The sequence below is a fragment of the Ptychodera flava genome, chromosome 8, assembly GCF_041260155.1.
Source record: "Ptychodera flava strain L36383 chromosome 8, AS_Pfla_20210202, whole genome shotgun sequence".
Lineage (NCBI taxonomy): Eukaryota > Metazoa > Hemichordata > Enteropneusta > Ptychoderidae > Ptychodera > Ptychodera flava.
This window is the reverse complement of record NC_091935.1, coordinates 30,125,726-30,139,657: the sequence shown is the minus strand read 5'-3', so window position 1 is coordinate 30,139,657 and position 13,932 is coordinate 30,125,726. Positions and strand designations below refer to the sequence as shown.

The window sequence follows — 13,932 nt, the reverse complement described above, 5'->3', positions numbered from 1 at the left end:
AATAATAGGAAAAATCATCACAAATTATGCCTACTGGACCTGTGGACACAGGTACATCCGAGAGTTGTTTTTCTTACATTATTGGTATAAACATTGAGATCGCGCTTCTATCACTGTGGCTGGAAAGTGCAATATTGTCAATCAAATAGTCGACTATTTTACTGTTTGCATTATCAGTTTTTGCTCAGTAAACTTCGTGTCAATCAAAGTCTCATCCACTGTTCTGTTCGAAGTTTACTAAAGATGTGTTAATGTATACCTCATGGAGGGGGCGAGGGGCCATTCGTACATCTCTTGTACATTGCATTCATGCTGATGTGTCGGACAATGGTGGTGAGAATATGACCCCCTCCCATCATCTACGCGCCTAACCATCACGTGACCATTAAACTTCACACCTTCAGCTTCTTCATACTTGGTAGTGAGTTACGTAAGCAGTATTATCCAATCACATACCCGCTTCTTTGATACACAGTTTCTAGGGTAACGAAGATTTGCATAGTTAATAGATGTGTTAATTACAATGTTTCTTCGCATTTTGCTTGACATGCCAGCAGCTTCATTCATTCGTTTATCCCCCGTTCTTTGTCACAGCAACTATAAAGTCTTCAATTTCAGGCAAATTCTCTTAGTCTCGACATTGAGAAGCCGATGAAACCGACCGTCACTATGGAGAATATCTTGAGGTGAGTTAGGGCACATAGCTAGGTGAATGGAGTGACCGCAGGTGATGTAAGCAGCGTACAACCACTAGTATGATTGCGCTGTGACTTCTGGTTAATGGTTAATTTGTTGAAACTACTTATTTCTTCTACATATGAATGTCCACACAAGTATTTTGATTTTGCCGTCTGTCGAGAAAATGCCTTTTTTATATATTTTCTTCCATGTTCGATCTTAACAGGACGATCCTGACAGTGCTCTTTGGTTTGATAGCGCTGGATGCGGCGTCTGCTGCTAGTCTTCTGGGTAAGGTGCATTTTTTTCTCACTGTAGCTAAGACGTATTAAATAATTTTTTTCTGTTTGTTTTATCATCGCAAGTTTAGCACACGTAAAATTTTCCAAAACTTTTTATATGGGTCACACATGCTAAAATGTACCATTCATTTACTTCAGAAATTCCATCACATAACAAAACCGAAATGTCTCGCTTCTAGCACCATTCGTCAACAGAATGACATTTGCCCATTTGCCTTGCAAATGTCCTGTCCTCATGACACCGTACCATCATGGATGTCTATTTTTGTACAACCATGGTCCCATATATGTCAAGTCAAACCGTGGACTAATTTACAGTGGACATCTCCTTACAGACACCTGTTACTTTAGTAATAGCATATTCAACTGGAGCGTTCGATATAATTTGGCAAAACAGTCTGCCATTGCATTTGTTGTAGTCATAAAATGGAATCCTGCTATTATAGCACTGCAAAAGGAAGTCAAATTTATTCATGGAATTATAAAGACTCCAAAGCACGTGTGAAGTTATTCAAAAGAAAGGGAGGTGCTTCTCAAATCCTGCATCTAAATTTAAATTTAAAAAATATCGTATTGCCAATGTAGTTCATCCCAATACATGCAGTGAAATCAAAATCTAGTTTTGAAATATTCTCGAATCACGACGATATCCAAACCACCAAAAGAAATGGCGTTGACATAAGGATCAAGTTGGATCTAGCTTACACAATGCATGTATGGATGAGACCGACCCCCAACAATGCCCTGGTAAGCCGTATTGTGAGATCGCCTATTCAGATGCAATTAGTTGTGTATTATTAAGGGACTGGATAAGGGGTCATTATCAAATTCCGTGGATTAGTTCTGTTTACAAGCCTGGAAGTGACCTCACCTCGGGGAAGCTACATGTAACACCGGGAGAGGCTGTCCATCATCACAGCTGGATGTTCGGTACAGCGGCGTCACCACACACGACGCCGTACACATAACAGCGTTGTTTCTCACCTGGCATATCTCCTGATTACGACCACGGATGGTTTCGTTATAACATCCATGTTATGGCATACCGTCTGAGCGTTAGCCAACCCGTACTGCCGATTAATGTTAAAATCTAAGTGCGATTTTTGGAAGACAGACAGCAAGCAAAGATTTTACATAACCATGCATGACAAACACAAATACGACAAATTTCGCTCAACGCTGTCACCCTACGCCATTTCGTAATGGTGAATACGTACCCAGAAGTCATGCCTATTCTTACCCACACCTTCCCAATTACAGAAAACAGAACGTAACATTTTACAGATTTGGCAATATTAAGGACCTAGTGTAAAATGCCATTGAACATTGCTGACGGATACTGGGCGCTATATAAATTATTTTTCCTTTATCCTTTATCCTTTATTACGCTTTGATCCGTTTTAAAGACGGTGTCGTCGTGACAAAGAATTGACAAAGCCTCGTGTGTCCTCCAATTTAACTTAGATGTCGAGATTGAAGATGTTTCACCTAATTTTCCGGTTAGATGTCTGCAACGTTAGTCAGAAAAAAATAGCCGAGATAAACTACCTGCTGTACACGCGCATTCATTTGAGAAGGTACAGCGTCATTGCAGTTGCCCTGGAAACAGGCTACGGCTAGCATTTACATCAACACTTAATTTTAGTGAGATCATGGAGGTAGGGATGAATATGTGTCTTGTTTCCGATACGATATCTTTAAGAGCGCTGATATATCTTACCGAAAGAAATTATGCCTCAATTTTTTTTGTATTTCAACGAAGAGGAATCGTTCCTTGAGCGAGTTACCAAGGGGAAATGACGTGTTTCACCTCCCTGCTACTATTACTATAGTTACGCATTTATAGTTTCATTATGTCATTCTTTTCGACCATTTTCTGACAATCTTTGTGTATTTATTGGCACACATCTTGGTTCGTACATGGAGGTATGTTCGTACAAGCATCTCACGAATAGGTATCTTTTCTAAAGTGGTTAGTGCGAAATTTCATCGATACGAACAGAATTGATCGCGCGCTTAAGTGACCAAAACAGTCTCAATAAGGGCGTCTGTGTAAGATTGTATAGGTGACTCAACGGCGAGAATGACTGTCAGTTCCATATTCAGGTGCAAATGAACTTGGCAATGACTTTTGTCCCACGTCAATGGCATCTTGGACGTCCCGCAAGGTCACTCACTTCTTTATCTCACAAAATTGCATTCATGAGTTGCAACGTAGACAGTAGACGCTGTCTATGGTTGCACCTGCCGGTCATGAAAAATGCGTTTGCTCTGAACCATGGAGGTGAAAAAGAAACCCCTGAACCAACATTTTATTAATACGTTCAAATAAGCTGATATGTTTGGCTTATCAGAAACATATTTACCAAAAGCATTATAAAGTACACACAGTCCCACCCATACAAAAACGAAATAAACATAGATGAGAACCTCGCGAAAATGACAGGTGTAGCAGTACGTGACGTTCAAAGAAAACAGTTTACCACGTACAACCATAGACAGTAGTTCCCCTTCTACTGTCCACGGTACTTCTAATAACACTGCAGGGATACGGCAAATGGGTTGATTCCTCCTTGGGGCATTCATAGTTAGTAATACACATAAACGAAATGCACTTCTCAGTTTTTAATCACTCGATTAATATGGTAAACTTGGACGTACTTATTTGGCGCACCTGCAGCTTGCCCATTGTCATCTCAATTTTTTTCCCAATTTATAGATTTGTTCATGTGGACATTCTCGCTGCAATTTTGTTCAGCAGTAAATTCTCCCGTATAACTATGCAATTGTGTTGTTACTTGTGTTTGTTTTGTTTATCGCTAGTCTTTTTATGTTTATCCAGAATGTACTGAACAGTTTATTGAAGCCTGTAAATTTGACTAGTTTTCTCTGAAAGTATAGTAACCCTGATATAAACAAGTTGACTGCGATTACAGGATTTTAACTTCCTTCTCTGGAAACGAACTTTTATATTTCATGCGATATTTTGGCTTACACAGCGTACTTTATGTTTATTCATAGATACAGGGAAGTCTTCGGTAAATATCTGTAAGAATGGTGGTATCATGGTTCTTGGTAGCTTCTGTATCTGTCCGTCCTACTTCGCTGGTCAGTACTGCGAGGAAGAACAGAAACCCTGCGGAGAAGTACTACACGACGAAACCGTAGAAATGAATTGTAACCTCTGCCTCTGTAGAAATGGGCGACTGTACTGTGTCCCTCACGGCCGTCCTGACTGTTATGAGAGTAAGTTTATAATAGGTGTTTTTTCAGGTTTTCGTTGGTAAACATGTACAGTGGAAACTGGAAGCACATCTTTTCGTTCAATTTTAAAAATTCAGGGACATGAGCTTACAGATATGACATTTTTCTTGGTCCTTGAAAAGCTCACCTTGCTGAAATGATAATATCACCACCCAACAACCATGGCATATTTACAAGTAAAATTGTCCTATTTCGGCCTTAAGTGATCGTCAAAACCTGCTCAAACGAGAACCTTTTATCGGAATTTATCGTCTTTAAAATATCGTGTTTGAAATTCTTTAAAACCTTCGCAACTCCAATAACTTTCTTGCAAGATACACTTCCATTGTAAGATCGACAACATATTATATAGATAAGGTTGATCAAAAGTTTGTCTTTCACTTTCGAGGCTGATTCTCTTACTCTTTGCATCCTTTTCAGAACGGAAAGAAGTTGTTAAAGTAATCACCATGCCGCCATTACCCACAACGACAGAATCGGACGACTCGGAATCGGAATACGACAGCTTCTACTTCGACGAGTGGTTTGAGAGCTCGGCCGTATCATTGCCGACCACAACCACCATCATTTTGCGGCTGTCATGTCTCTTGCTTTGCTTGATACTATGCAGGTAGCTTCGGGAACTAGTTTTTTTTTGAAATCGCTGGACGAGAAAGACTTGGTTCCATACTGAACCTACAGTAGATTCATGGCTCCGCGAGTTGAATCACACTGTCTTTGCAAAGACACTAAAGAAGAAACATGCAAAGTAGTGAGCCACAAATCTTGCGAATACTAGACTACGACCTGTTCATCAAGTGCACACCATCCTACCATTGGCCAACGAGCATAGAGGCTATTGGCCGATATTCTTGGTCACTGTATACATAGTCACGTACACCATGGATGTACACATCCATGCGTACACGGACACTGGAACAAAGAGCCAGATGCGAACCGGTGAAGATTTTACAGACTATTTTTTTTTTATTTGTGCAATTCTTATGTAAAAAGGTGCAAGGCACTGTATACTTCCTTTAAGTTCATCTATTTATTGACACACCAGTTGACAACCTGCATAGTAATATTTGCCACTTATCCACCACTGTAAGCTGCAATCATATGCAGAAATACATAAAGTACAGAATAAGCAATCTGCCAATGACAAGAATAATTTGTAAACTGATAGATCACCAGTCAGCCATAACCTTACAGTATCGTTTTCGAATATTTCAATAGCAATGTGTTAATTGGTCTTGTTCTTGCTCTGTGTGTATGTGAGCTGATTCATTATTACCAAATTTAATTCTCCACACAAGTTAATAGTGATCAAACACTTTAAATCATGTTTAGTCCATTTTTCTGTATATAGGAACATCTTTCCCAGGAAAAACCAAGACAAGTTTTACTTGTACCAAGTGGAGGTGAAAGGGTCTAAAAAATACTGTGTAAACCACTCTAGAGACAGATTAGAAAATTACAACATGACTCTAGTCCTCCACTACCAATTTCAAAGCAAGCAACAAACTGTTAAAATAGTTTTATAATTTGCAAATTAAGTATGTGTTGATTACTTGACATTAATATCTTTCCACAGCTACAGATTCACTGTGTTGTTACACATTCTATTCTTTCATGAAGATCTTCATACTTAAGTTTATCTCATTGAATTTCATCTTCTAACATGTATAAATGTAAATAAGTGACTTGTGCCTTCTTGTGCATTTTTATACCACTGATGCAATGTTCAATTAAAGTTTATAAATCACAAAAAGTCATCTTGGTTTCTGTTTGTGTCCAAGATTGTCGTAAAGGTCTTCTCATTATTTTAGTCATTCTTGGCTGACAATTAAACTTTGAACAAGCCAAAAGAAAAATGATTTTGATGAGCAAGAAATTTTATTGAAGTACAAGCTATAAGTTAAATTTAGCAAAGCAGTAAAGTATATACAAATTCAATGTCTTCACTGTCGTCTAAGTTATTATACACCATGAGATAAAATTGGTTGAAAAAATGTGAATTCCTTTATAGTTTAACTCTAGAATAATTTGCAAAATGTGGAAAGATTTTGACATCCTTCACTTTACAAAATATGTTTGATGCTTTCTGCTACCTAGAAAAGTTTGGGTTTTCTCAGCGATCTCTTTCACTGATACCAAGTACTTGTGGTCGTCAAATAATCTCCTTCCAAACTGAAAAAATATTAATAAAATAAAATTCCTTTAAAATTGAAATTTACTGCATTTCAGTATGAATAATTTACATAATTTTTTTGTGAAATCTTGAAAGACACTAAAAGAATCTGTGAGCAAATATATTTTGGATAAAGGTCAACCTATTGTGAAAATCAATGGCTTAATCCCAGAATTCAAATGTATTAACAGCAGTGTGTACAAATGCATATGGTACATGTATTTCTATGTGCATTTGTACAAGTGGGTTTGTTTGTACTGCCATTACACTATCTCTCCTACATAGCAAAGAAAGTAGAGGTGAGATGGCCGTAGTGAGTCCAAAGAACACCGCATGTCCCTATCGCTGGAGTAGAACGATTTGGCACCACAGCTTGCAGATACTGCTGTGACAGTTTATTGTCATCAAGTTCAATACAAGCAAAGGCCCAAAAGTCCAACCTTGAAGCATACAGGGTCTATGTTTGAAACAATATCTTTTTAGCACTCACTCTATTTTCTACTTTTCTGAAGACGTTTAATTAAGCTATTGATTTTACCTGCAAATTTCACAGCTTCTCCATCCATGACTCTTGCAGTGAAGATAAAACTATAAACATGCAGTTTTCGGCCCTTAGTCTCACAAAAGAAAGAAACTCCCTCCACAAGAATTCATCAAAACAACATTTTGACATTCATGAAGTAGATTTCTCAATTGTGACACATAAACTTCTGACCTCAACTGCATCGATTACCATGTTTTGCATACACACTTTGAGCATTACTGAATAGGAAAAACTTTCCTTTCCTGTCTTGATTACTTTTTACTAGCCAACTGTTATGAGCTATCTGATTGGTTACTTGGCCACCACCTTAATGCATCATATAAGCTGATTGGTCAACCCAATGCCATGACACTCAATCATATTTTTGTCTGTTCCGGTAACTGGAGTTATTGTAAATCTTGCCTGAAAGCACAAAAGGAAAAGAATATCATTATTTGGATGTCTAAGATCGAAATTTGTAAATTCACTAACTTTCTTACCTAAAAATGTTGCAATTCAGATATTTCAGGATTTTTGTTATTCAGTGAATAGCCAAACTCAATATTAATCTGGCAAAATTATCCCACTGAAATTCCCAAACTAACATGATTGACAATGAGTACAATTCTCATCAAAATTACTCGTCTGTTACAAGGTAATCATGACCAAGAATTTGGTTGTGCTTTTCAAGATCTTTTCCAAAAGTATTTTTCCATACCACATTGTTCATTTTGAAAACATGTATAATTTTTCAAAACAAAAAAAGATCCAATACCTGCGTCAGCATCTCAGCGACAGTAATTGCAGTTTCTGTATGCAGTGTGATTGGACCACTGAGCACCTGGGATTTACCATTTGCCAGCGCCATGAAGATTATCAACTGTACAGAGATGATACAGGTGACAAAAATTAGACATTGCAATATCTTCACCCTTCTTTACTCTGCCCAATCGTTTTCAGTAACATGGCTGGCTCGATTCAGTAGGAAACAGTGGTCAAGAGGAGAAATCTACATTATGAGTCTCTTTTAAGTTTCATTTGGGTAAGTCACAACTGAAACTTGAAACCTATTGATTTCAATGGGAAGCTGCTTTGTGATCACTGCTTTCACCTGTATAGCTATTTGCTTCTAAATACCGTATGGTACCACTTACTTATCTCTTGCTCACAATATTTTCAAAAAAACATGTAAATCTTTATGACAAAATTACAAATTATTGATTGAATAGAAGCTTTGTTGTGGACAAACAAGTATAAACCAGGAAAACAAATGAGAGATTGATTCTTCTGTCAGTAGTTTCCACACATTAAAGTAGTATGATGATCAGTAATATTTTTGTCATCATTGAGCGAGAGGAAAACTTAGAGAGAAACAGGTGAAGGAGTGAGCATAGTAAAGTATTCACATATCTTCTCTGTGCTCGTCGGAAAATAAGAAAGAGAATTGTTTCAGATTACAGAATGTCAAATAACAGCCGAGACATTGCATTCTCTGACCTGATCTTGAAGATACTCATCAACACATCCGCCGTATTGAAGATTTCTAATCAACATGTCTGCTGCATCTTGACCAACCTGCTGAGCTGGTACGCCTAGATAAAAAGTAAACATGACCCTTTTGGTCAACCAAACAACTCAATTGATGAGTTTACACTTGGTAACCTCTTATTGGCGATTTAAACAGTTATGTTTGTGTAAAAACAGCTGATGATAGACCAGATATAAACATTTTGAGGTAAAATGGTATGGGAATCATTATTTAAACAAGGGACATTTGGTCCATATCCATACACTATTTTTGAAGAAGGTTCTCGAACCATTAATTTTGAAAAAGACTTATGCAGGGACACTGATGACAGAGTATGAATATGATGCTGAAGCTGACATAGATTCTGCCAGAAAATACATGTCCTCTAGACTACATGTACCATGATTGAAATGGTGCCGGTTTACTGACGCTTTCTATAGCAGATCTTTCAACACACAATATATCAGACAATCAGTCACATTTTCAATGTCATTTACCTTTTTTACCCAGAGCTGATCCGGCCAATAGGCACCCAGTACTTGTCTCAGCCACAACGCTGCAGAAAAGGCAAATTAATCCACATCATCAACAACAAGTGGAATATGAAATTCCAACATCGAAGAAATCTAACCGGCCATGTAAAACAATTCTACTCTTTTCAACGTACACCATAATCCATGATAGCTTTGATAGGAAACACATACTACCTGCACTGTGTGAAAGTCAGTTGTGTTCAGTAATCTAAATACTTTACCCATTATATTATTTCTAAAAACACCCAGAACAAACATTATATGAAGTCTCTCACCTACAAGTACAGACATACCAAATCGGGTGAGCTTACACATGATACATTGGTACAAACACAGCAAAGGCTTACAGAAATCCTCTAAACTATGGGGAATAAGAACAATTCACAAAAATTGTGTCACATCTATGAACTCACATTATTCCTGTTCCATTACCAAATGCTTCATGTTTTGGTTCTTGAACTGCCTCTATATTGACAGGTATATCTCTGTACTGTTTTTTCAATATTGTCAATGCAAATGAAGCCATCTGACGTGCAATCTGTTGGAGGAGATGCAGGACCAAAATATTGTTCAGAGTTCATCAACAGTGATCTCATTTTATTTTTTCCAGTAGTTTTGAATAATAATAATTATTGATCAGAGAATTGATAGTAGGATAATATAAACTTTAGCATCAATTTTTTTTTTACAGTAAGCTGGTGATTCTAGGCAATTATATCTTGCAGCCTTGTGACACAACAAATTGTCAGTTGCCTTACCAAAACAAGCAAAGAAAATAAACTAAAATCACATAACACAATGCCATGGGAGATCCATAAAATATCAACAGGTCGGAATTCAAGAATTCAATCAAATACAGTCACTGATATCGTAAAAAGATTCTTGAAGATTATGAGAGTTCCATATTCTACCAGGCTCCATAGACAAACCATAGAAATAAATACCACTTGCAAGGAAGAGGAATAAGTCGCACATCTTTCATAAAATAGTTGAAAATGGCAGTTGCATGATGTTACAGAAATTTTAAATCACCTACTTTGATGGGCAGAACACCTGCTACAAAGGCCCTGCCAACGATTCGAGCAACTCTTCCAAACTCTGTGAGCTGGATTGGCTGCAATTGTTTAACTGGCGTGGTAGTGACAACGACCTCTCCCCCTCCTTTGGGATAATATCCTCTGAAATGATCAAAGTCAAAAGAGAAATTTCAGAAATCTTGAACTTCAAATGTTTGCTTGAATTTGATACTCAGCATAAAAAAGTTACCAGATGCAGCTATTAAGAAATGTGTTCTGAATAAGATAGTCAGTACCAATAATTGTTTTTTCCAAAATACTTGTTTCTCACTGTTTGTGTCCTTCTCAGAGGATTCGACAGCTCACTGTACTTAGTACAGCAAAAGATTTACAAATTAGACAGCAGATGTAAAGTTTCAATGAACTTTGACACAAAAGAGAAAATTTGACATTCTAAAATATATCTTTAATATTTTGAAATGTTTATCCTGGTGCTGTTGATGGACATTTTGTAATGCTATGCCTGAATGACACTTGTATGATATGTACACAGTATTGCACTTACCGTTTTTTGATGTCACAGGTGTACTTGAGTCCAAATTTTTCTGCAATTGGCTGGAACACCTGATAGAAAGAAAGGAACATTATTCTGTGATAGACTTTCTATACAATTCCATTCCATATCAACTATGAAGCATTCTACATCTCAACTCAGGCAATTCACTATTAACAGCATTTTATTTTGGATCTTCAACGTTGACTCTGTTGTTGACATTCTTGTACAAATTCACGTCAAAACTGTTGTGAAAAATGTCATAGTTAAAACTTGATACCTCTGAGATAATTCGTATACTGATGAGCATGTACCACAGAACAAGAAAAATGTGTCAGATTATACGGCCCGCAAAATGGTTGTGAATAGCGCCATCTATTGGTCAAACATGGCAATGGCAAAATGTTCGATATTTTGTGTTTTCTCTACTGATCTTGATATACAAGTTAAAAATCTGCCATTCATTAGAAATTAACAAGGGTGGAAAATATTTGAGAAGTTGTAGCAAATAGGGCTCATTTCCTGTAATGTACCTTCACAGAAATAGACTCTCTAAAAGACACGCCTTAAAAATTACCATAGTATAGTGGTCTATTGGAGGCGCCATGTCAGTGTTTGTACCACCTCTATACTCTACAACACAAACTCCTGGTCCAAATATTGTACAGGGCAGTGAAATTTGTAGCATTAGGCAAATGTTTCTGGAAGAGGAAAGAAACAAGGAGATCTCATTCCTGCAGACCAGACTATACTTAGGTAACTTTCCCATGTACAAGGTCTTACCCTGTCCAAGTAAGTACAACAAAAACTTCACTTGATTTAAGGTTCATGGTTCTTGCAACGATGAATATCATGTTATTACTTTGGCCTTTCATAATAAAGCTGGTGAACATATTTGGTAAATGTGAAAAAGACACCCTATTACTTTTGTGCAGCTGAAGAAGTGAAGTTATCATTGATACTTGCACTTGAACAATATTGCATGCAAGATAATTTGAATTTGGTAAGACCTCGTATTTGGACTTTGAGGTAATTTTTACGTAACAACAATATCCATCAGTAAAGAGCCCTCTCAGTGACTATCAGTCTCACCATATTAGTATAATCAATTTGCGGTGCCATTTCAGCGTTGGTTCCACCACGCAGGATCATCTGACTCGTTCCTGATCCGTATAACATACACGGAATGGCCGATTGCATCAATAAACATACACTTCTGTTAGAAGTAATGGAATATGGGAAAAAGTCATGAGATACAAAATTGGGAGGTGTGAAATTTTTGAAGATTTATTGGTATTGTATATTGCTTTCAAAATTGGCTCATTCTTTAATTTCTGAAGTTGCATGAGCTAGGACGTACCGTATGCTGCTATTCAAATCAGCTAAATAGTACTTGATTTACTTCAAAATGCAAACTCTTTTGAATTGTTACAGTTGAAAATGTCAAGGTCTGGTCAAGGACACAAGCCAGAAAATCAGTCATACAATTCAGCATAATTTTTATGATGCAACACATGGCTTGACTGTTTGATTCTTGCCTGATATGTCTTCACTTTTTGGTTGATAAACGAAAAAGCCAAAAGCACTCTTTTTTTGAGATTGTAATTACTTCATAATCTCTTTTTTCACTTTGATTTATCATCTTTCCTCACAATCTTTACAGTAAATGCTCGATAAAATATTAATTGTTTTAGGTTGACTTATCTCTGTACATCTTTTCTTAACACACAACATCTTTTTCAGGCTAATATTTTCAAAGGCTGAAAAAGCTTACAAGAAGCGAAAATTGATTACCCTGCAGTTTTTGTGTCCGCTATGAACCTGTTGGACTGGATTTTAGACGGTGTCAGTGTGATTTCTGTCGAGCCAACACTGTCTCCTTGGAGTCTTCCATTGCACAGATCACGGATCAGTTGAAGTCCTGTCATGTGTTGAGGCCTGTGTGAAATACCCAGTTGATATGCAAAGAAAAGTTTCATTCTGTGAATTCTGAAACACTGTCATTACCTACTGATTTAAAACACCACTTTGATCTGATGATGAACAAATCTTTCTACTTTGCAAACAATAGAGTGTGCAATTTTTCATGATTAATTATCAAATTGACTAGACACTTTTCTACATTCTTTTCTAATGAATTAAAATAATCATATTTTTATTGAAGTCCACACAATAAAATTCAATAGCAAAAGTCTGTTTCCTAACATGGCACAAGTGACAATTAGTGGACACAAAGCTTTGGAGCAAGGCAGTTCTCCTGGGGACTCTCACTACGTAATCTGTCCCTAATCCTGACCAATGGCCCTTTGGTTTCAAGTCATTCATGACAAACAGTGTGTCCAACAGTTCTCACTCTTGCCTGAAGTTGTGTTTTTCTACATGTACTTTAAATATATGATTTGATTTGCCAGAAAATTATTGTGTATACCGTATAAGGCAAACCTTTCTAATATATGCATCTGATTTCTGTCAAGGGTGAAATCAGATGAATTTCCCCATGGTTCATTGTACTTCCTACGACTTATAATGGCAATTATATTTGTCTTAGACAAATTGACAACAGTACCAACTTTCTGAAACCATCTACTTTTCAGAATAAATGCTGTGTGTACTGTACATACCTAAGTCCAGGATTACTTCTTTTAGCTCTGATATTATTGACAGTTATTGGTTGACACAGGATACAACTCAGTGCTGATGCAATCCTTAAAATTTGACCACCCTACACACGTTATAGAGAATGTTGTATTTAGATTGTGTTAACATATTCTGAGGAGGTGGCGGGGAGACATTTGGGGTAGCTATGTATATCAAAGTGTCTGACAATGCTTATGAAGGCTGTAATTCAATATTGAACATGGGATGGAAGACTTGAAATGAACAATAAAAACATCATCACACATTATTAACATCATCATTATCATCATCTTTATCACCATTATCACTGCAACTATTGTATTGCTTCAGATACTGGTATCTTAATACTTGCTGCCGGTTGGCCTATGAAACCCACCTCTGATGAGACAAGTAGCAACTATCATTGCACATGCGACCTTAACAGGGGAGGGGAGGGGCCGGGTCTCACACCCCCAACCTTTACTAAAGAGTAAGTAAGCCATGTTTTTCTCTGACATCTCATGGTTATTACTTACCCCTTCTTTCATGTTTCCATCGATGACAGTAGGTTCATTGGACGCCATCGTATATGCAGTTGGAGAACAACTGTCAGAACTGGTGGCCTTGCTGTTGGAGCGCTTGGGTTTATCTATTGCATACCTATCGCGCAACTCTTGCACTGTCACTGTCTGACCTCGACAAGCACATGTGGTATATTTGGGTCAACCGGAAGAAGTTGTGAATAT

At 37.2% G+C, this 13,932-nt stretch overlaps 2 protein-coding genes across 3 annotated transcripts; one reads left to right on the top strand and one right to left on the bottom strand.

Moving 5' to 3' along the window:
* The first annotated feature begins 525 nt into the window (after positions 1 to 525).
* LOC139139016 (uncharacterized) lies at positions 526 to 5,041 on the top strand. Its single transcript, XM_070707704.1, has 4 exons — positions 526 to 686; positions 905 to 969; positions 4,002 to 4,226; positions 4,665 to 5,041. Exons 1-4 carry the CDS (start codon positions 652 to 654, stop codon positions 4,856 to 4,858), a joined length of 519 nt encoding a protein of 172 aa, XP_070563805.1. The 5' UTR covers positions 526 to 651; the 3' UTR covers positions 4,859 to 5,041.
* Positions 5,042 to 6,103: 1,062 nt separating this feature from the next.
* Positions 6,104 to 13,913, bottom strand: LOC139139015 (RNA 3'-terminal phosphate cyclase-like). 2 transcript variants are annotated; one of them, XM_070707702.1, is made up of 11 exons: positions 13,723 to 13,913; positions 13,192 to 13,292; positions 12,365 to 12,508; positions 11,663 to 11,786; positions 10,583 to 10,641; positions 10,038 to 10,179; positions 9,415 to 9,539; positions 8,966 to 9,024; positions 8,438 to 8,532; positions 7,716 to 7,820; positions 6,104 to 7,363 (listed from the first exon to the last, which is right to left on the bottom strand). In XM_070707702.1, exons 1-11 carry the CDS (start codon positions 13,768 to 13,770, stop codon positions 7,277 to 7,279), a joined length of 1,089 nt encoding a protein of 362 aa, XP_070563803.1. In that variant the 5' UTR covers positions 13,771 to 13,913; the 3' UTR covers positions 6,104 to 7,276. The 2 variants fall into 2 exon arrangements, with proteins under 2 accessions (XP_070563803.1, XP_070563804.1); XM_070707703.1 differs by lacking the exon at positions 11,663 to 11,786 and adding an exon at positions 11,148 to 11,271.
* Between the last annotated feature and the right edge of the window lie 19 nt (positions 13,914 to 13,932).

What these genes read in the sequence shown, in the direction of transcription:
- LOC139139015 (XM_070707702.1), bottom strand. Translation starts at nt 13,770, where the DNA reads ATGGCGTCCAATGAACCTACTGTCATCGATGGAAACATGAAAGAAGGG. An exon ending in CAGGTGTTCTGCCCATCAAA is followed by an intron (nt 9,540 to 10,037) that starts GTAGGTGATTTA and finishes CTCCTCCAACAG; the next exon opens with ATTGCACGTCAGATGGCTTC. An exon ending in ATCAGCTCTGGGTAAAAAAG is followed by an intron (nt 8,533 to 8,965) that starts GTAAATGACATT and finishes CTTTTTATCTAG; the next exon opens with GCGTACCAGCTCAGCAGGTT.
- LOC139139016 (XM_070707704.1), top strand. Translation starts at nt 652, where the DNA reads ATGAAACCGACCGTCACTATGGAGAATATCTTGAG. An exon ending in GTCTGCTGCTAGTCTTCTGG is followed by an intron (nt 970 to 4,001) that starts GTAAGGTGCATT and finishes GTTTATTCATAG; the next exon opens with ATACAGGGAAGTCTTCGGTA. An exon ending in CCGTCCTGACTGTTATGAGA is followed by an intron (nt 4,227 to 4,664) that starts GTAAGTTTATAA and finishes CATCCTTTTCAG; the next exon opens with AACGGAAAGAAGTTGTTAAA.